Below are 22,500 nucleotides of genomic sequence, written 5' to 3'. Positions count from 1 at the left end.
AAAACAAATAGCTGACCTCAGCAGCACAGGGCCTCAGTGTGTTTAGGCTGCGAGGTCTCAGACTTGAGGGAATTAAGTCGCTCTGTGTCTCTATGATCAACTCCTCACATTCCTGGATTCAGACAAGCCATGGCTCGCAGTAAACACGCGAGGCAGGACGCGGGGCACCTTTCCTAATTCAACACACAGTACATGAGAAGCTGTGGTACAAGACATAGATACTCTCTCGCATGCCAAGACAAACTTCACACAGTTCAGCAGACTTGTGCACAACTTGTGATACAACAGCTAAAACAGCCAGTGACAAATGTCCAGAAGTCGTTGTCAGCAGTAATTTAGTGGTTTCAGTGTTATCTATAGAACTGAAGTCTTTTCACACACAAAAAAGAGGAAACAGTGATCACTGGCCGTGCCATTTGACACACATACCCCACCTTCTTTTCCCAAAAGCTGAACCACTTTATGCGTCAGTCCAACTCCCAAGGGTCACCTCAACCTCAGTTTGGACTGCAGTCATCGGGGTGGTGGTATGAACCTGAGTCCAAAAGTGTACACACACTGTGTTTGGTTTTTGGCTGGCACTGTGGAGGCTGCGCAATACGGCGGAGCAGCATCCTTTAGCGAGCCTGCACAAAGCCAGGCAAAATATGAAGGCAAAACAAGTTTCGCCAACTTCTGCTGCTGCTGCTGCTGCTGCCAACAGCATGTGGCCAACGCCACCCCCTGGCACCCTTCTGGCATCTGTGGTATCCAGAAGCTGTGGTTTTCCAGTGGAAATGTGATAGGGCCAAGTCACCATGTTGGGCCGCTGGAAGAATGTGTGCAGCCTAACATGCATCTGGTGTGGGCAAGAGGCGCTGCGTTTCAGGGACGGCAGAGATGGCGCCATGCAGAGTCACAATGTGGAGTGATGAAATGAAAAATGTCGCAAATGTGTTGAGTTTCACAAACAGCCTGTGTGTGTTTGATGTTCAAGTAAGAAAACAGGGAAACACACAAAAACACAAAATGTAGGTGACTGGTAGATCAAATAGGAGATAAGGGCGCCGTGTGCAGAACTGCCACGTCAATTTTGAATGATTATAACAGGAAGCAGAGGTTACAGAAGTGCAAAAGCTTAAAGACCACCACTTCCTAGATTTTATCGTTTTGACTCTCTCTGTCGGTCTCTCATTCATCTTTTTCTCTCTCGCTGTGGGTCACACACTCAGACAACGGAAACACATTTTCCCATTTCTTCCTCTCTTACTGCTCTCATTCCTCTTTTTTTTTGTCACTTTGGTTTCCATTGAGAAATCCTCACATGAGCTGCACCATGAATGGGTGTAGAATCGAAATGTGATAAAGGGGAGATTTGGATTTAATGTTCCTTAAAAAAAAAAAAGCGAAACAAACAAAGATGCTTCTATTGACAAAGATCGTCGTTATCAACATAGCCTGTGGCGCCACAACTTGTGGTATCTCGGCGTGCGGGTGAAAAAACTAAACGGTCTCATTTCTTGATTGTAACTTGTTAACATTTAAGTCATATGGCGACTCTTTATTTCCAGTGTCAGCCTCCGGATATTTTGTCTTAAGATTCCCTGAGATCAGAAGTGTGTGTCGTCAATGGGTGTGTGTTTGCTTCAGCTGTCTGACCACCAAGTCCTCCCCGAGTAGCTAACACAGTCTTGTGTGGTGTAGTCAGCAGTTAAAACACATTCCTTGGCTTCACACATTTCTTCCTTTTGGGTTTGTCTGTCTGCACGACTTCCCCCCTTACTGCCAGTGTCACAAAGGCCAGCCGGATGATAACGTGCATTCTCCAGAATCTCAGATTGTTGCAGTGTGGTACATGTTTAAGGTGAGAAAAAAAAGGTCGTATTGTGTTTTTCTGTGCTGAGGCTGCAAAATTAGACATTTTAGTCCAGCTTGACCTCCCATGGTGCATTTTTCAGTGTTGTTGGTCCCCTCAGAATCCACGGACCTAAAGCTGCTCGTTGGTGTTTCCAGTAGTCGCACATTGAAGTCATTAAAGTTTCTCAAATAAAGCCCATGGGTCTTGGCATGAGATCCGAATCAGTGCTCTTAAGAGCGGCAGAGATCTTTTAAGAAGTGAAGGCGTGCATTCTTGTGGTAAGACACAGGCAAGTTCCTTGACATGTTCTTCGCTCTGCTTAATTTTCTCACAGGAATTGAGGTTTGTTTTTTTTTGTTTTTTTTTTATGACTAATGGAGCACATGTTGGTGGGAAGATTTTGTGTTTGTGCGTGTGCACATGCTCACGTCAGCGACCAACCTCTGGAGGAGATTAAGGGACAGAAGCTGATCAGGTTTCCTCCGCGTCAGAGCGATTGTGAGGGGAGACACAGCACCAAGCCCAGACCAGTCCCACCTCCCCAACAGCAAATCAATCTCCGTGGATTTAGACCCAACAGAGCCTCTGAGCTAATTAGTAGATTCTATCAAGTCTAAATAAAAGAGACTTGAAGGCGGGAGTTACCTCATGCTGGAGTTCTTTTGTCACTGGACTTTTAGTGTAGAAGATGTCTTTGACTTTTTTTTTTTAAGAGGTTCCACCTGCAAAAAAAAATCCTCCATAAAAGTGTCCACTTGCAAAGAGTTTCAACAAATTATCCGTCTGGAAAGTTGGCTTAGATGTCAGAAACGGGTAGTTTCCCTGTGACAACACGTACATGTCTCACCCTGTAATATGTCATGCTGTTTGGCCTTTGACACCGTGACCTTTTGTAACTCACCCGTGTGCAGCTCCTGAAGAGCAATTCCGATGTGAGCGAGGCCTCCGTTCTCTATTCATCAAGGGCCCAGCGGCACCAGCAGCTATAACACAGGCTCAAACTGTGGCCCATCAGGTTTAAATTAGCTGTAGATTTCTAAAGAATGTTTCCCCGCTCCACAAGCGGTACACTTTCACCCATCCCTCCGGCCATGGGGCGCTCTCAGTCATGTTTCCCACAGACGCCTGGTGCTTAAAAGGCAGGGGTTATGCATGTGTGTGTGTGTGTGTGTGTGTGTGTGTGTGTGGAGCTCAAAGAAAGCAACTGTTGTCTTATTTCACCACCAGAGAGCAGTGTGAGGTCTGAGCCAGCTCTTCAGACAGGAATTCTCACGTTAGTTTGTTTCGTTGCAGCAGTCTGCTCTGACTTCTTTGAATCTGAGACGATTATCAACACTGCTCCTTTCCAAAAACAGTTTGACCTTACTCTGACGCCCTTGCTAACACCTCATTTTAGCATTCCTCTCCCCTTAACGTCCCCCACCTCTCCGCTCATGCACACTGCACTGTCCCCTCTGTCAACCCTCCATCAGGGGAGGATATGAGGGCTCAGCGCTGTTGAGAGGCTCCTCTCCCAGGTGGATTCTCAGGTTGCCGCGGCGGCCTTTGATGGTGTAAGGCGAGCCGGCCGGGTCTCAGATGGATCCCCTGCAGGCAGGCAGGCACACAGACTGGCTCTCGTTAAAAAAGCACCACCTTTGTGTTCCCACAGGAGGTGGATGTAATTAACATAGCTTTAGTACTACCTGTGTTTTCAGCCGCTGTTGTCAAGGCTACTTCTGTTTGGGTTTTGTGTGCATTTTGGGAATGGTGGAGGTGGAAGGGGTTAGATGGGGGAGGTGGACGTGTGTGTTAATGCACGAGTGTGTGTGTGTGTGTGTGTGTGTGTGTGTGCTCGTGATCACTACAGGCTGGTGTTCAGTGCACAACGCTGGTGGGCTGATGTAATGCTTTGGTCTGGTCTGTGTCCACGCTGGGGCTGCCAGGGGCCCCAGCTGCCACACCAGGGGCCCCTGTGCTGCCACACCAGGGGCCCCAGCTTCTCATGCACTAAAGTTTTCACATTACTTTTGTAGCTGGCAATGGTAGGTGCAGAAACCATTTTTCCCAGTGTGCATTTGTGCGACTTTTTCTTTTGATTTAAACAGCAATGACCAGTGACCAGCAAGCTGACCAATCACGTAGCTGTGTTTTCAACACTCACTGTGGTGTGAGAAATGTGCGAAAATACATTTATAGCGTGCACAATGCGGTGCAATGTCTTTGCAAGTCATGAAAGTATTTTTTGTTTTCTGCGTGTGACCTCTTTTGTTGATGCTGTGAATGTTACATAGCAGTGATATAAAGACTGAAACCATCATTATAGCTACGTCTGCCATTTTCCCCATCTGTCTTTTTATGTCATGACCCGCCTCCTGTGACCCGAGTGTAAACAACTAACTCTGGATTATGTCATTGGAGGCCTGTCGGGAATGTTCTTCACATTTCCTTGATGACATGTTTGAAATTGACCTTCTTGTAATTTCCCCCCCCCCCCCCATTTCAGGATTAAAACGCACAGATTTTTACATCTTGCCTTCCCTTTGTTTTCACCTTTCAGGATGTCCTCAAAGAGTGCCAGGAGCAGATTGAGCGTGTGTTGGTGAGCAGCCTGCGTGAGGGCCGGCAGCAGCAGCAGCAGCAGCAGCAGACACAGAGAGGCACCAGCGGCAAAGGCCTGGACGAGCTGGATCAGTCCTCCACCCCGACAGACGTCCGCGATGTCAACTTGTGAACCACTAGAAGGCGTCGTTGCACAGGATTTACAAAAGAAAAAAAAAGCATCATGAAAAAAAACTCAATTTTCTTAAAAGCAGAAAAAAAGAACAAAAGAACAAAAAATGATAAAAACACAAGCCCTTTACAAGACAAAGAACAATGCTTGCTAGTTTTTTTTTTTTGTAGATTTTCTGTTCTTAAAGTTAAAAAAAAAACAAACACCTGGCCATGACATAGATTTTCTATGACGTTCTCGTCTAAAAGCTACAAATTTGATACAAGAAGAATCTCTGTGGTGCCTTGGATAAACAGAAGGGAAGCCAATCATTTTTGCATTCTGCCTTTGATTGTATGCGTATGATCTCTAAGTTATATTTTAACCATAGCTTGATTGCGAGGCTGATGTCGAATGCATTCAGAAATTGCATACATGGATCTCCATTTTGTTTCCTCTGTTTGGTTTTCTTTGAGTATTATCACTTTTAAATACATGGCTGAGGGGGGGGGGGATGTGTTCGACGCCCCCTCGCCATGAAAAAGTCCACGTGTGTCAAAAACGAGACAGATTGAGGAAGCTGTGAGAACATTTTTGCTGAAGAACGATTGGACCCGTTGTGAGGAAAGAGACAGAATGATAATAATTATGAGTAGTATTAGTAATAACTATTATTATTAATTTTATTATTGGACAGATTTTGGAATTGAGTAGAAAAGATCAATAAGCTCCTTTTGTCAGGCTGCTTGTGTGTCAGTTTGTATGCAGTTTGTGTGCATACCTGTGTGTGTGTGTGTGTGTGTGTGTGTGTGTGTGTGTGTGAATGCTACATGTGATCTAAGTGTATAAGCAGTGTGCATTCTACGGCGTTGAGCACTTGAGCGAAGTCGAGTCGTCGACTTTACAGCTCCATGATAAAAGGCCGAGGAGCGAGCCGAGGCTACACACTTTGTCCATCGGCATGACACGACATGTACGCTCAATCACTGCCTTCCTGCATTAACTGTGTATCATGGTTCATTGTTGGCCAACAGTAAACTCATGTGCAAGAGAAAGAGGAGGGTTCTGGTGGAGGGGCTTTAACCTCGAGCCCCTCGCGCCTTTCTAAGAGAGGCGTGACGCCTCGGACTCTGAGGCGACGTGAGGTGTTTGTTTATTACTGCCATTCACTCTGTAGATGAAATGTTACAGATACTTCATTCTTTCACACTTGTTTGGTGTTTGCTGAGTTGTGAAAGGCTGCTTTTGAGTCTGGATGGAGTAGTAATGACCTCTCACATGTGCGGCCTGTGTGGCACATGTGAAAAGCAGGAGAGGGCGATGTCTTGAAGAAAGTCAAGAGGACGTTTGCCCTCTCTGTATTCAGTTGCATGGAGGGAACAGGGTGTTGCAAGGAGAGGATCAGAAATTGGGCTACAGTTTTCAACTAAGACATCACTGATGGACAGGGAGGGTTCGAGTGGTGCAGGAGCATGCTGCTGTGTAGGAGACGCGGAGGATTTACAGCCAGTGGCTGTAAGATGATAATTAACAAGAGACGCCCAAAGGTATCACAGTACAACCTTGATATCTGCTCATTTAGACGGAGTGAACGTTCAGTTTTTTTTTTGTGATGTGTGTCTTCAGTGACACAGCTAAGTGAACAAAGTCGTTCACGGTTTCCATTTAAATGGAAATGAAAAGAGGAACTAAGACTGTACATTGCCAGATCATGTGAGGATGACCTTGTTTGGGGGGGGGGGGGGGGGGGGGGGTGTTGAGGAGTACAGCGTGAGGATATATACCGTCATAGGGTGGTTTTCAGCTCCCCTATATGATTTCAATGGCAAAGCACTTTGAGAGAACACGCTCCCAAGGAGATAAATAAAATGGGGGCTGCGGTGTTGATCGGAGGAGAATGGATGTTTTCTTTTTCCTTGTTAGCCTTTTCTTTGGTTTACTTTGTAGGGCTGGTTTCCCAATCATCAGACACATTACCCTTGTCGAGCAAGAGTCAAATTAAAAAAAGGCTTTCCACAACTTACGGAGGACGGAGAGGACATTCCGCTAAATAAAAACATGAAAAAAACATTCCTATACAAACAAAGTGCAAGTTGATGACTAAATTTAAATGAATTGGAGCAGGACTACACACAGAGTTCACTCATCATTGGGTTCTGTTTGATTTTATTTTATACTGTCAAGAAATTAAAACATTTGTTTTTACTTGAATTTTCTTTCTTCATATTTATCTGCGTCACAGCCACAGACAGCCACACGAGGGCAGCGATGAGCTACAAGAAAGGGTGGTTGTAACATCCGATATTTGCACATGTTCTTCTGAGGGCAATGAGGTTTGCTTTTGTTTAAGACGGAGCAGAGCTTTTGTTCGAGAACCACCTCGACTGATGTCGCGTCGCAGCGTGGTTGGTCAGTTTTCTATGGTGCTGGCTTGTGCAGTTCAAGCTGATGGTCTGTCAGTGAACACATCTGTGTCCCTCTGTGTGAGCTTTGCTGCTTGGACTCTTTGGTTAGTGGGCTCACCGGCCAGGCAGACATCAGCACAAAAACAAGAGACAGATTTTTGTTTTGTTTTTAGGGGGACACGTTGCTTTGCCACAGCGAGGTGTCTTTGACTTTATGCTTGAGGTTGTTTTTTGTTTTGTTTTTTGATTTTGTTTTGTTGTCATAATGGTATGTGACTTTGCTTGAGTGTATGATTGTCAGACTGAAGAAAAATGTGGGGATTTAATGTTTTAGTGATTGTTTTCTCAGTAGAACTGGGCGGTCTAATGATAATTTGCCCAAAACATCCCCATTTTGAACATTTGATCTGACCCCTTCGTTTCGACTCTGTTTGCCTGATGTAAGCTCTCTCCCAAACTTCATGGTTGTGATTTCTTTTTTTTTTTTTCCTTTCCCGCAATGTATTGTTGCATGTGTTATATATAGAGACCACCTTTTCAATTTGTGTTTGATATATTTTTATGGGGCGACCAGACCCTCCAAAGGGTTTTTCTAAGATTTAGAGATACTGTATTCCAAAGTGAAGAGAGGACAGAGGAGAAGGTGTGAAGACATCAAGAAAAAAATGTCAATATTTTTATTGAATTATTGTTGTCTTTTTGCGCTGCTAAAAGCTATGAATTTGTTTCATTTATACAAAAAATAACATTACCTAGTTGTGATGTGTCACTTGAGTGTGCTGCTATTTTATAAACATTTGTATTATAATATAATTATTTTACTGTCTAAGAGATACCTTCAGAAAAACGAAGTAGATGATGATAGAAGAACATGAAATGAGTACTCGACTGGAAATGTTCTTTGTACAGTTTGACAGTTTGCTTAGATAGATTATCTCCTTCCCCTTCCCCCTCTTATTTTTTTTTAAATCTATGTCGCTCTCCTTCTTCAGTCACATTCTGCGTCAGTGGTATTACCTATACCTCAGGATAACTGGACAAAACACAACACATACAAATCCATCAGCTATACCTCTGCAGTTAGGGAGCTGGGACTGGAGGAGAAAGAATCAGTGGGGATGCGGAAGAAGCGACCCCATCTTAGTGTTTTCGTGGATGATTCCCACTTTTTTTCAGTGCGGGAACAACTTGCTCAGTGAGACGGAAAACAGGATAAATGTAAGGCTTCCACTTGGACTTCAATTGTGATGGAGTGGGAGTGGGGGTTTGGCACGACAACAGTGAAACCTTTAGGGGTAGTTTTCGATAGATAGTTGATTCCTGTTCATGTTGGTGCTACATCTGACTTACTCTGTGTGAAAGAGGGGAAAACTGCACTTCTGTGAAGGCCAAAGTTCTTGCTTTAAACAAACTCTCAATGTCCGTAAATATGGATTCCACATTTGGTTTGAAATCATGCGTATGCACAACATTGTGACCGCAGCGAAAAAGTGTTTTGAGCTTGACCTGTCAGGTGCGACCATAAATATTCTGATATCTGGAAGTTTCTGCGGTGCAGTTTTCCCTTTAAGTCCCCCCCCTTCCCCTCCACTCAAACTCATATCATGTACCTCAAATGTCTGTTGCACAACCTCTGTTCAATAAACTTCTGCTTTAAAGGGTGTGACAACACATCAACTCTGTCGTTCTCTTGCCTCTTTCTTGTCAGCTCTCCAAGTGTTTCAGTCGATTTTCAGTTTGTGTGACTGTGACACTGCAGAAAGAAGCTTAAATGTTCAACTTCATCACGTGAAAGCTGCAAAAGGAGTGACGACTAATACAGGACAATAATAATAATAATAATAATAAATTGTATTTGTAGCGCAACTTACATTTAAAAGAAAATCTCAAGGTGCTACAAGTAGATATATGTCTTGACAACATGTCTTTTCCTGGAAAGCTGAGTTTCACGAGGAAAAGTTCAAACGCAACAGGAAACTAGAGGTATTGTTAATTCAATGCAGTCCATAAACCTTGCATCAAAAGCTTTAGGAAGAGTAGTGGTTCATAAAACAAAGAACGTCAATGAACTCAGCTGTCCCTGATGAGTGTCTGTTGTCTAATCTGATATCTAAATGTATGGACGACTACTGACAAATCAAGGCAAAAACAAAGATGCATTGCATTAGAAGAATGAAACACAAAATGTCCTGCATGTTCACCTTTAAGTCTTTCTCAGCAGACAATAGGAAAACTGTTAACCCTTCAAATCGTTCAATAACAAAAATGTAGGGAGTGGATTAAATGTAAAGGAATACAGCATGTTTATAATCACAGAGAGAGTCAGCAGATTGTTTAACTTATCGATGCTGTTTTCGATTTCACGGCAACAAAAATAGAAGTACTAGGCACCAAATATTGGGTACATTTTCCTTTTCGATTTCTCTCCCCTGGCTCCTCTCTTTTGAAATCAATGTAGTGGTGACGTGGACAGGTGGAACACACTTGTTGGGAAGCTCCAATCTATGACCTCCAGTGGCTGCAGTATAGTCGAAGCCTTGTGATTTATCTTGCACACAATGGTATGTGGTCTACGACAACACTCAAAAATAAAAGAATAAAAACAAACACATGCAAAACATATTTTTTTATTGTTTTAATCTGCTTTAATTAACAATCAGTCACTATGGAGCTTACTAGCTCCATAGTGACATGTCATATACAAATACATCATTTTCCTAATTGGATAGAGCACCGAACCTTTTAGGAGTTTTATTGCGATTGTTTCAAAGAGATGTTGAAGAATATTAATGGAAACTTCTGACATGATATCCAGCATTAGGAGGCAGATTTTGTTTCTTGTAGATAAAGGTGATTTGGTGTTATAATATTTAAGAACAAATCTCAGGTACAGTATGTCCATAACACAAGCAAAGTATATTAATGTATTCAGCCCATTTGATTGGCTGGAAATATCTGCAACTTACAGCCAAACCTGCGTTCAAGTACCCCTCGCAGGCTCGGATTTTACAAGTTACGAAATTGTTCCCCCGATTTTTGCGTTATTAGCTTTTTCTATTTTGAAATTTATTACTCACAATGTAGATGTGCCACAAAAATACAACAATTTGTAAAAACCTAATATATTTAAACATTATAAATAAGCAACAATTCCAATGCTTAATAACTGATTGTTATATACACTGACATCAAACGAGTTGTATATGACTTATATGATTTATATGACTTTGAGCTGGTCAAGTACGAAGCTAGTTATTCCGTCTTGAAGGGACATTTCACTTTTCCGATTTTTCTGCCACCACGTGAATGCGCTTTTGTATTTCTGTCGCGTGCTCTTCGAATTAAATATATTCCTTGATTGTCAAGTTGTAACAAACACTCAGTGGGAAATGAATGCCAGTAATTATTCAAAGTGGATATCAAACAGCAGGAAAAACAAAATGCACAGCTTGTTTCCAGTAGAAACTTCAGTGTCCCACATGTCTTCACCTTCACTTGTTGTCCTGCCCCCAGTAGAAACTTCAGTGTCCCACATGTCTTCACCTTCACTTGTTGTCCTGCCCCCAGTAGAAACTTCAGTGTCCCACATGTCTTCACCTTCACTTGTTGTCCTGCCCCCAGTAGAAACTTCAGTGTCCCACATGTCTTCACCTTCACTTGTTGTCCTGCCCCCAGTAGAAACTTCATGTCTTCACCTTCACTTGTTTTCCTGTCAAGTCGCGACACGCCTCTCTGTAGTCTTCTGTAGTCCTTTATGAGGGGAACCACTAATGCCTCGTTCCTCACTTATCTTCCAGAGTATGAAACAGCTAACATTTGGTCTGACCCTTGTTCGACAGTAAGTATACTTCACTTTGTATAAATACAGATTGTAAAGGATCAGGGTCAGTCTGCGTTGTCTCCCATTAACCGTGCACATGTTGTAGTTCTTCTTGTTGCACACATGTAGGATACTTCAAACCGACAGAAGCTCCAAGTCTGCATGGATACTATACCTAAGAGTCAGATAGGGGGTAGGATACTTTGCAGAGTCTTTGAAGCCAGCTAAAGGTCGCTTGTTGTTGTTGTTGTTGTTGTTGTTGTTGTTGTTGTTGTTGTTGTTGTTGTTGTTGTTGTTGTAAATGTGCATGCAAAGGGCTGTTAGTGAAGAATAAAATCATGAGCAGCTAGCAGAGGAGATTGATGACACTCAAAGTGTTCAGCTGTACCAGTCAAATGTCACTTTCTTCCACGCCTGTTTCAGCGTGTGAACACTGCAGTAACTCCTCTGGACCGCTAGAGGTCAGCGTTGGTCAAAGAATGGTGTCGGTGTGAGGCAATCTGATTAACCACTTTATGAAATAAATAACAGTGATTTTATTCATATAAACCCTTTCAAAACTACTGCTCCCAAGTGGTGAAAAAGACAACAGGACATTACATGAAAAAGCACAGACAGTAGCATAACCAGTTTAGTTAGGCTGCTAAATCAACATTATCAAGATTGAACTAAATTGTTTGGAAAAACATTCGCACATCACTACATGAACTACATGCATTAAAGGAGCCACGAGTCAGATTTGAACCCAGGCCGTCCGCTTGGAGGACTACTGCCTCCGTATATGAGGTGCATTTGTCTGCAGGTTAGAGAACATGTTTAGGAGTTCACCTTTTAAGTTCATGAAATAAAAAAGAATTACATCAGAAAGAGCAAATGAATAGCAAATAAAAATCCAACCGGAGATCTGAAAACATCTCAGATCTTCTCGTTCTAGGTAATTTATAGATTCAGTTATTATGATGGATATGATCTGCCGCTCTCCTTGTTGGTTCTGAAACGATCAGGGAGGCAGTGTAAATATACGGACAGCACAAAGATGATAACATCTCAAACATGTCAGGGTGTGAGCGAGAGCTCTGCAGTAACAGGTGCTTAAAGCCAATGAGGCTACGTCCTTTTGTGAAGGGATCATGAAGGTCATCATCTGCGGCTCTTTAAGTTCACTTTAAATAATGTACGCTCCTGTACACTCACATTAAGGATTTCTTTTTTTTTCCACAGTGGGGAAACACGTTACAACAAAGAAGGACTTTTACAAGGTACAATCGATTAAAGATCACACATCAGTTTCTCTCCTTCTCTGCTGCTTACTCTTCATTGTCACCTCTTTAAAACAGGCCAGGCGATAGACTGTCCCTTGTCTGAGATCGGGCTGCAGCAGGCCGAAGCTGCAGGCCGTTACCTGAAAGATGTCAACTTCAGCAATGTGTTTGTCAGTGACATGCAGCGGGCTCAGCAGGTACAGCGCTCAGCTCAAAGTCTGCGTGTCATCAACCTTTTTATGAGCCGCATTAAAGAGGCAGTGCGTAACTTTGTCCCGTTGTTCATTGTTTTATCGCCTGATAGAAAGAGAACGGTTAACTGATGTTAATCACTGTCTATCTCTGTTGCATGTATGCATTTTTATTTTTTTGACGAACCAGGAAGTGACGTTCTGTGTGCGTCCTCGACGTCCTCCTCACACAGCTCTACTTACAGAGAGCAACAAACGAGCGGCCTCGAGCACAACACAGACTCCGTGTAAGCACAAGAAACCAAAAAAGCTTTTATCTGTAGAAGCCCGTCGAGCCAAACTACAATCTGAAATAACGAGAGTAAACACGGGAGAGCTTTTCCTTCATGGAGCGAGCGTCGACCCACAGATGGCTTCTCTTCTATCGGAAAGCTAAAGTTATTCCTGTTGATGAGGGGAAGTTTGCGACCGATGAAGCTAGTACAGTTAGCCTAGCGTCCTGCGGTGTCACTAAAAGCGCAGTATTCTTAAGAGTTACATATCGGCCCTTTAACCTGACCAGTCCAAATAAACATCTCCATCTTAATATAAGATGTTTGTCTGGACTGGTCAGGAGAATGTGGCCTAACTGGACTATAAATCATATGTTTGTTTTTTTTGGTTTGTTTTGAGGCATTTCTTCCTGTAATATTTATGACATTACAGTCCAGACATCAGAGATAGTGATCACATCCTGAAGCTGTGTCCGTCTCTGCAGCAGCATGTGAAAAGATGCTTCTGCATGTGTGTTCTCTGCAGACTGCTGAAACAATTCTGAAACACAGCAGCAGGAGTTCTGGTCTACAGATGGTGTGTGAGCCTTTACTTAAAGAGAAGGCGAGTTTATTTCTCTCACTTAACCATTAACATGAGATAAATTCCTTGATTACTGAAGGACCCGTGGTCATCCACTCCCTGACTTGTGCTTTACAGAGCTTTGGGATCGCAGAGGGGGGACGGGTGCAGCACTTTAGAGAGATGGTCAAAGCTGCTGGTCAGTCCTTTCACAGCTTCACGCCACCTGAAGGGGAGACTCACGAGCAGGTGAGGCCGTCGCTGTAACTGTGAAGTTCAGCGCTCTGATTGTGCATATGAGTGGTTAGCCTTGATGTTGAGAGTGGCGTGAGACGTGTCTCAGACGTGGGAAAGATGTCAATCTTGGGAATCCAAGCAAAAGTCAAATCAAGTTTATACAGCACATTAACAAACAGCTTCATCTACATGCACACAAACAGATACTTACCTGGACTAGAAATAATCAGGGACTCAAATCATCAAAAGGGTAAGAAAGAACTAGTCTAAGAAATAAAATCGGTCATGGACTTGGACACGTAGGATAAGAGTCAGGGACTCGTAAGAATCATGAATCATCAGTAGTTTACCTTTGAGTCACCGGGTGTTTCGGCCTTTTAACACGAGACACCCTCATGAAGATGGCAAGCTGCTCTGATTAGAGAGGTGTTAGGTCATTACCTAAGCACTGCCAATGTGCCCTTGAGCAACCCCCAACTCGTCCATGTGCAGCCCTCTCACTCTGACACCTCTCCCCTAACGCATGGCCACAGGTCAGGTATGTATCTCAGGCAATAAAAAGTATGTCAAAATCAATGATGTAATGTATCACACTGTGAACCACACGACACAATCTGAATTTGATAACTTCTTATTATGATGAATAATATAGATATCTTATTTAATGTTAAATAGCAAAGACCAGACATCTTTTAAAGGGGTCATGAAATACCGAATGAACACAAGCATATCTTTTGTTTCTGAAACTTTTTAAAGTGATTTTAATCGTAAAATAAAAATTCAGATGAAACTGAAATGTGAGTAATTTTAAAGCTAAACCTTTTTCTGCTTTTGACGCTCAGATGTCGTAATGAAGGTAAACACACGTGTAAATATGCATCTATAATGACCTGAGGATAGAAAACTGAGCACAGCTGAAAGTCAACACAAACATCTTTCCTTGTTCTAATGTGTCTCTTCTGGACGTCAGGGCCTCTTCTCTTCACATTTGAAGATCACATTTTGTGATTCAAGCCAGCGTTTGTGTCACAAGACTCAAAGTGACATGCCAAACGACTTCAGAGTGTTTGTCACTACCCCTGATTAAAGAGTCACCTCTTAGCTTTGTGTTATTTGTCTTGGAGTCTGTGTGGGAGGACAGAGTGTGTGTGTGTGTGTGTGTGTGTGTGTGTGTGGGTGTGTGTGTGTGTGGGTGGGCGTAGGAAGTGAAGGATGTTCTATTTCAAATGTACCTCGTCAGGCTTCATCTATTAGATCTTGGCTTGGACGTTAACTCAGACCTGCTACGTGACCAGCACATGACGATGATGCTGCAGATATACAAATACAGATTTGACGTAAGCGCTCGGCGCCCCAATCAGGGTCGGCTTCACGCCTCCCTCCCCCCTCTAAAATTTTACAGGTGCGTCAGAATGAGTTGGCATGGATTAGCTTGTGACTATGTTGTTTTTAATATAATGACCTTTCAGATTTATCTTCCCCAGTTGCACGTAGCCGCTTGTTGTCACTTTGTTGTGACAGGTGCAAGAGAAGCATGACACAGTTCATAACAGATCCGTGCTCTGTCACCTCTGCTCAGGTGAAGGAGCGGGTCAAAGAGTTTTTGGAGAAAATGCTCCTGCACATCGGGGCCGACCACTGGGATGTCAGAGGGGAGGATCAAGCCGACTTCTCCGCCACACAGCCGACTCCTCCTGCCGAGGGAAAGGCAGACGACGGGGTCAGGGGCGTCCCCGTCCACGCTCTGGTCGTCACCCACGGGGCCTACATGTGTGCGGCGGTGCGCTACTTTGTGGAGGAGTTAGGTTGCACCTTGCCTCAGGGTTCAGACAAAGCACACGTGTTCTCTCTGAGTCCTAACACAGGGATATGTCGGTTTTTACTGACCATGAGGAAAGAGGACGACAGGTTCAGACTGACAGAGATGTGCTGTGTGTTTGTGCACAGAGGAGACCATGTGAAACAATAGACAGAGGATTATTAGAAATCCAAAGAAGATTAGAGAGAGAGGATTGAAGAAGGAGTTCGAGAGGGTCAGCATAATTCTAATTTAGATTAATTTTTAGATTAATTTAATTTTAAACTGTTTCTTGTGACAGCTGGATTGATGTCAGCATGTTTTGACAAACACTACATCAAGGCTCTGGAAGACTTTTAAATACCCTGAAACATTTCAGTTATTTAATTGAAAAACTCGGAAAAAAAACCCACATTCGATCTTCAGTCATATCTAAAGGTCACATGCTTAGCAGAATCCTCTTCACCATATTGTCTAACATGTCTCTAGTCTGTCTACAAACCCCCCTAATGATGGAAAAAGTCCATCCTCTCCATCTTCTGCCTGCTCCACTTTTCAGAAAATGTGTGCTCAAACAGGCCATTTGGAGATTTTCCCTTCATGACATCACAAAGGGCAGTAGCCCCTCCCCCAGGTGGGTGACACTCCCACAGCTAGGTGTTGGTTCTGCCCTCTGAGTCTGCCTTCTCACCGTTAACAATAGGACATGGAGCCAGAAAGCAGCGAGTACACCCGAGCCCTTCCAGAGAGGGGGCGTGGTCAGACACAGCTCATTTACATATTTAAAGCTACAGACACAGAAACAGCCTGTTCTGAGCAGGGCTGAAATAGAGGGGTTTATAGACATGATCAAATACAGTATCAGAGTGGATTTACAACAGCACACTTCACACACATGTTTTGAGGAGCTCTGAGACTGATTTAAACTGGTTAAAAAGGAGGAGAACATGTCGCCTTTAACCAAAAGCTGCTGTGTGTCTGTCTGTCTGTCATCCAAATATGCATCATATCAAGTGTTCAGAAGTTTGCCTGCTTTATTTGGTCTTTTTGAATTAGGTGTTAGCCTTTATCAGGTACTTTGGATGTCTTGTTTTTGTGCCATGGTGTGGAAACGGGTATCAATACTGTTTGATTTTTACTACAATCAATTGATCAAAGTTTAGAAACCTGATATCTTTAAAACCCTGCAGTACTGTGAATTTATAAACTTCTCAATCAACTTCAGAAATCCATGTTATTAATATGACACCTAACGAATCCTGATAGTTCCACACAACAAACTTTATTTTGTTTTTTTTGTTTTTTTTGTCCGTGTTTATTTGCTCTGTCACGAGTTGAGCCTCTGAACCTCAGATGAAGGTTTGAGCTCCGGGTTGACGTCATCATCACTTGTTACTGCCTGGCTGTTCATTCATTTAAACGTGTTGTCTAATGAGTCCCTGTTTCTATATTTATTCTCTCTGACTTCTATCTTGGTGAGGAACTCGAGCGGAACTGCAGCTCTGTTGACTTTGTGGAAAATGAGTGACTGGTCATTGTTGTGAATTAACGCTCCGGTCAGCAAGGACAAATACAGGACAGGAAACTGTGAGCGTGTGACGTGTGGCAGGGACGGATGTGTGCTGGTGTTTGATTGAAATTCCAAACTGCATGTTGAATAAAATGTTAAATTACTTTCTTAAAACTTTATTCATGAAGGTGTACAGGGAAAAAACCTGCAGGAAAAAAAACACAGCATGTTCAAAGGCGGCCTGTGTAAGATTCTGCTGTCTGAATGCTGGCTGATCTTGAATTTCCCTCGGGATCAATAAAGTAGCTATCTATCAATCTATCTGATCTGTTCTGCATCAAACAAAAAGCTGCTTGGAGCACTGGTGCACTAAAGTCCTCGACGTGGGCGGCCACAGGTTCGAATCCAGCCTGTGGCTCCTTTCCTGCATGTCAATCCCCACTCTCTCTCTCTCTCTCTCTCTCTTCCTGGTTTCCAACACTATCCTGTCCTGTCTCTCCAATAGAGGCACAAAAACCCCTCTGATTAACGTGATGTGAGAGTTCCTATAAAAGGATATATCAATAACTGATTAATAAACACATCAAGCCTTGATCTTTTCTCTTTCAGACACCACTACCAGTGTGAATCGTTTCTCACATGCATGGATTTAATGTATCCATTTTTTTTCATCCAGGTCTCATATTTGCCAGTTACATAATCAGTCGGCTGTGTGTCGAATCAGTGGTGTAACTTTGTGCGGCCTCTCCACACATAGGCAAAGGATTGTTTGGTGGTCAAAGATATTTATAGTTCCGGTGTGGTTTGTTGACTGATAAGTTTTACATTCACAGAGACACGTCTCAAATCATTGTTTTAAAGGGGAAAGGTCACTCTTTGTTTAGTTTGTAAAAAAAAAAGGAAACAGAGGCGATATGACTGATCACTAAAGCGGTTTATATTAAAGAGGCTAACTTGGGGGGGGGGTGCTGGAAAGTCTAGTGCAGGGGTCTACATTTGTACAGGGGCCACCTTTATTTCTCGACAGACTCTATGGGGGCCGAACTTTAAATTAGGCGTGCACATAAACCTGACCGCTGTCAGTCCGATGTAAGGAAGACGGGTTTGGAGGGCAAAAGTCATTTCTCCCATTAACCTCATGAGAGTGTTTCCGCCTTGTTTTAATCACCCGAGATCGTTTATATTCTGGGGGCCGGTTGGGAAGCTTTTGTGGGGTCTGATGTGGTTATGTTGCACGCCTAATTTACGGAGGCTTAAGTCCCCGCCGCTGCAGCAGTGGGTTCGAATCTGACCTTGACCTCTTTGTTGCATGTCCACCCGCACTCGCTCCTCCAAACACTTCCTGTCTCTCTTCAGCTGTCCTGTCCGATGAAAGAGGGGCTGTGTGTGTGTGTGTGTGTGTGTGTGTGGGGGGTGGGGGGGGGACACCATGACCTCAAAATCGACTTGATTCGTTCGTCTTAAAGAAATGATCAGAAATGCAGTTTTTTTTGACTCGAGTAAAAATAAACACACGGAGAAAGAGAATCCTCAAAATAGTTCTCGTTTTTATTTTCCACATCAGAAAGATCCCCAGCATGAAATATATAAATAATATAAGAGTATAGGCTTGGTAGGATTCACACATTTCAATAAATAAATACTTCTTCATTGTTGTTCGCTGTTGGTGTCCGGCACCTGACGTAATTACTTCCTCTTTAGATTTGATGCATGATGCAAATTATGAGTTATTTTCTTTGATCAGTAACAAACTAAAAACTGCTTGATAAACTCCCATTCTAAGCCCTCACTGCATCAACAAACTCGTTTATGAATAGTCATCATTACTCACAGATCACACACATGTGAAACCATGGTTTAAAATTTAACCGACAAAGGAGGTTAAAGGACGGCGGGACACTGGACCAAACTTGCTGCCTGATTATGTCAAATGTTGCCAAACGTTTACCTCATGTGCTACTCAAACAAAAGGCCGTTTTTTAAAAGCTGCTGTGATGTAACCAACCAGAAAGATCCCATGAAAACCACCTCTGGAAACCTGTATCCCAAAGTGTTCAGCAGCAGATAACATCGACTCGTTGGAGCAGCTCTGACTCGACTCCGAGTCTCTCTGTGGCCTCGCTGATGTCGAACAATGTGTAAAGTCGAAGTACTATTTACAGCGCTTCTTGAGTTTGCATGCATCAGTCAAAGCTCAGTATCTTTGTTCTGCCTGTTCTGCTATATTATTCTTGACGGGGCTGACGGGCACGTTGGGCTGTAACACCCGCAGGGGGTCATCACACGACGTGATGGTCTCTTTGGACACAGCTCCGGTTTGGTCCTGCTCAGGCTGCCTGTGCTCTGCGTCCCTGTGATCCTTCGCTGAAGGATTCTGGGTTTCTGATCGTAACGGAGCCGAGGGGTTCACCTCCTCGCTCCTCCTCTGTCTCCTCGCAGAGCTACCCAGGATCCTCTGCAGCAGGGAGGATGGAGGCCCGTGTGGCTCCTGGTGAGACGCTGGCAGCTCGGCTGCTTCAACTTGGAGAAGTCGATCTCCACCGACGGAGTAAAACACGCCGTGGTGCTTCTCCAAGTCGAACCAAATGCTCCGAAAGAGACATTCTTCTCTCTCCCTTTGTCTCTGCGAGGAAGAACAAAGAAAGCATGAAATATGTTCAGCCGTCAAACATCACGCCTTGAAGTGTTTTCGTGGAATAAATGACTCACAGAGTTGAACAGCTCTCCCTCTCCGTCCATGCAGACGAACCGCTTTCTTCTCAAATCAAATATTGACACAAACTTGTTTGTATCTGTTCGTGCCGGCAGTAAAACTGGAAACACAAGATGGGACATATCATCCGCAGTGATCAGAAACATTGTTCTGTAAGTAGAGTTTGAAAACAGCTTGGACATTAGCACATTTGTTTGTTTATATGGATGACATGCACAATCATTTCTATCATATCGGTCCAAACAGATACGCTGTTTTAAATGTATTTCCGTTAATTTCTGTGTAGAAAAACATTTCTTCAGGTGTTGTTTTTCAGAGTATTTAAGCAAAGCATTTTCCTGCCTTCTAAAAAATGAACTTAGATTTAGATTTAAATTGTAGGCTATAAGGATTTATCCACAGGTCTCAATCTGTCCTTTCAAAAGAGACGTGTGGTGTATGGGTGGATTGAAGCGCTCACCCAGAAAGGGTCTTTGGATGCCTTTTCTCTTTGACCCGCTCAGTTCCACGTAGACCGACCTCGTAGCAGCAGATGCAGCCGCATCACCTCCTGCGTCCAAGCTGCTCTGCTGATGTGTTAAAAGCCGCTGTGGGTCCCGGAGCCTCAGGGGGGCACAATCCACCATGACAGACACAGCAATGAGCATGAGTGGGAAGAAAGCCGGTTGCATGATCAATGGGGATACCGCGCTTTATTCTCCCTAACAGCACAAGCGCTCAGGTTGCTGTTTGGGCAGCTACTGGAGGAGGAGAAAGTCCAACAGGTCTATTTAAACAGGAGGTCGATAAACTGGCTGACTCATTTACCACAATGACTCTAAGCCGGCCTGTTTTTCTTTGCTTGTTCAGGTGGAACTTTTGCATGCACTTACTGGCAAAACATTATTTACCTGTATTGGAGACGCACAGCGTTTTTCAGTCAGGTGAATTACCTTTGTGCCATCGAGAGAAGCACATTTATTCTACTCTTTATTCAGATCTTTCAAAAAGTCAAGATTGAACCTTTGATTTCAGAGACTGGAGCAGAGCAGACAGAGGAAGGGATGGAGATAGAGTTTCAACTTTTCAAAATAAGAAGAAAGGTAGGGCTGAAAGGTTTCCAAACGTGGTTGTATTTCACTTGTTAAATCCAGACTCTGACTGCTCAGTACAGTCAGAGAAACGTCCATTTATTTTAGGCTGCAGCTGGATGGAAGCAGGAATCTAATTGAACCTATTTAGTGTTTAAAATAACTTTCCTGCTCGCTAACCGAAGGCCACAATCAGTGATGAAACCCTCCCAGCGTCAATGTCTGACAGTTCATGAATATTGCATTTTGTTGAGCCACATTGTGTGATGACTCAACCGAGGAGAAGGACACATATCTTGTTTATTAACCAGCTGTACATACTTCGCCCCTCTCTCACCTCCGTTTATGTAATAGACTGCAAGAAGAAGAAACGTTCATCCTTCTTCTTTTGTTTTGCCCTGACTTCAAATAGTCTACAATTTAAATTCTCTCTTTCATTAGAAAGTTTATCATTTTTAAAAAGAATAATAAAAAAATAAAAACCCTTTTGAATATAACACCAGGAAAACACAAGGTCAGCATACAGACCTTATTGAGCAAACTAATACAAAAGCCCAAAAAATGATTGTTACATAACAGATGTTTAAGATCCATTTTCATTGTTTTGTACAGATGTGCGGCCAAGTTTTAACAACATATTTAGATTGTATACAATGTTTAGCGTCCTTGCATAATACTGTAGCACTTATAAACAGTTTATTGCATAATAATGATTGACGTAGTTCTGACCTTTATAATCACTGAACAATAACACTGTGACTTTAACACGATGACTACACATGTTCTCTGCCTGTTCATTAGATTTATCATCTTATTGTTATAAGACACCAAGATCAAACCAATCAATCAAAATTCAGATTCATTGCAGTTTCAATTCATCTTAGAAATGAACTGTCACGTTGAAAATGTGAAATCTCCACCAGAGGGCGCCACACACTCACTCATGGACTATCATTCTTTGTGACACAGCTACACGGTGATTATTGTAATTGATGGTTATTCATGGTTACTTTTGAGGTCAGAGAGTGTGGTGCTTTATACGTTGAAAAGTGTCTTTATTCTGAAATTGTATTTTATTCAAAGTTTTATATTTCTGTCAAGTTTTTGTACGTCATTGTCCTTTAAATCTGAATTTAAATGTGAAATATCAAAAAAAAAGTGCAATAATTATCCAGCTGATAATGTCAACAGCAGCTGTAGCTCAGTGGTGGAGTCGGTCATCTGAAAGGCCGAGGTTCAATCCCCTGCAGCCATGTGTCCTTGGGCAAGGCATTTGACCCAAGGTGCTCCCGCTGCTTCGTCGGCTGAGGTTCTTCTGATGGTCACTGTACGCAGCAGCCTCTCTCTCCTGTGTGTGACTGTGCAGGTGTGACCAGTGGTGTCAGTTCCTGTGTGATCTGTGTCCATCTGTTCAAGGTGGAGCAGCATGACCAAGCAAAACGAGCAACTTTAAAGCATCCAGGTTTTTTTTTTTTTTACAAAAGGTCTTTTATTATCATCTCAGGAATACAGTTGACTGCTGTGCACAGCACATACGTACAAAAATAAAAGGAAAACCATTTGTAATATAGTATTTTACTTACTCGTCATCATATTTTTCAGAAACAAATGATTGGAGAAGTCTGTTGTTTCAAACTAATTTACAATCATTTCAATAATCGGAACTAAGGCAGAAGGTGAGGTATATGTTAAAAAAGAGGAGGGGACTCAGAGGAAGCACTCTCCCCTCAGTGCAGGAATAGAAAACTGAGAGAGAAACACAAAGGCTGCCGGCACACAGGGACACACACACACACACACACACACATATCATCGTCTGATCCCAGATCCTCCCACAGACCTTCTCATCGACCTCCGATTTCCCTGTGAACCAACACACATTTTAAAACCAGCTGAACAGGCGTGATAAATAATCCAGACACTGGATCTGTAATCACAGGGGGTAACCCACACACACAAACACACACACACACACACACACACACACACACACTCACACACACACACCATTTAGATTCATATGCATAATCAGGAAATTTAGGAGGTCAGGATGAATATTTAATCACCTTTTTAACTTTCTCTCGTTACCTTTTCTGCCTTCAAACAGAATCATGCAAAGTTGAAGAACACG

At 43.0% G+C, this 22,500-nt stretch overlaps 3 protein-coding genes across 6 annotated transcripts in view; 2 read left to right on the top strand and 1 right to left on the bottom strand.

The window, feature by feature from the left end:
* The window catches only part of ccnd2a (cyclin D2, a), a 106,082-nt gene extending 97,926 nt beyond the window's left edge, over nt 1-8,156 (top strand). For all 3 annotated transcript variants that reach the window (XM_079346039.1, XM_079346038.1, XM_079346037.1), the window contains one exon: nt 4,377-8,156. In XM_079346039.1, coding sequence (XP_079202165.1) covers nt 4,377-4,550 — 174 coding nt within the window. In that variant the 3' untranslated portion in view covers nt 4,551-8,156. The remainder of the gene's footprint in view (nt 1-4,376) is intronic.
* Nucleotides 8,157-10,624: 2,468 nt separating this feature from the next.
* Nucleotides 10,625-17,199, top strand: tigara (TP53 induced glycolysis regulatory phosphatase a). Of its 2 annotated transcripts, XR_013779337.1 has the most exons (7): nt 10,625-10,772; nt 11,976-12,013; nt 12,092-12,213; nt 13,006-13,083; nt 13,180-13,290; nt 14,858-15,942; nt 15,982-17,199. XR_013779337.1 is itself a non-coding variant. In XM_079346983.1 (6 exons), exons 1-6 carry the CDS (start codon nt 10,705-10,707, stop codon nt 15,245-15,247), a joined length of 807 nt encoding a protein of 268 aa, XP_079203109.1. In that variant the 5' UTR covers nt 10,625-10,704; the 3' UTR covers nt 15,248-17,199. The 2 variants fall into 2 exon arrangements, 1 of the variants encoding a protein (XP_079203109.1); XM_079346983.1 differs by having other exon boundaries at nt 14,858-17,199.
* Nucleotides 17,200-18,432: 1,233 nt separating this feature from the next.
* On the bottom strand, nt 18,433-19,970 carry LOC306825762 (fibroblast growth factor 23-like; the record flags this gene model as incomplete). Its single annotated transcript, XM_079346718.1, has 3 exons — nt 18,433-19,209; nt 19,296-19,399; nt 19,760-19,970. The coding sequence occupies 3 exons, from the start codon at nt 19,968-19,970 to the stop codon at nt 18,781-18,783; spliced, it is 744 nt and encodes a 247-aa protein (XP_079202844.1). The 3' UTR covers nt 18,433-18,780.
* Nucleotides 19,971-22,500: the final 2,530 nt, after the last annotated feature.

The sequence above is a fragment of the Symphodus melops genome, assembly GCF_947650265.1.
Source record: "Symphodus melops genome assembly, chromosome: 6".
Lineage (NCBI taxonomy): Eukaryota > Metazoa > Chordata > Actinopteri > Labriformes > Labridae > Symphodus > Symphodus melops.
This window is presented reverse-complemented; position numbering and strand designations above follow the sequence as displayed.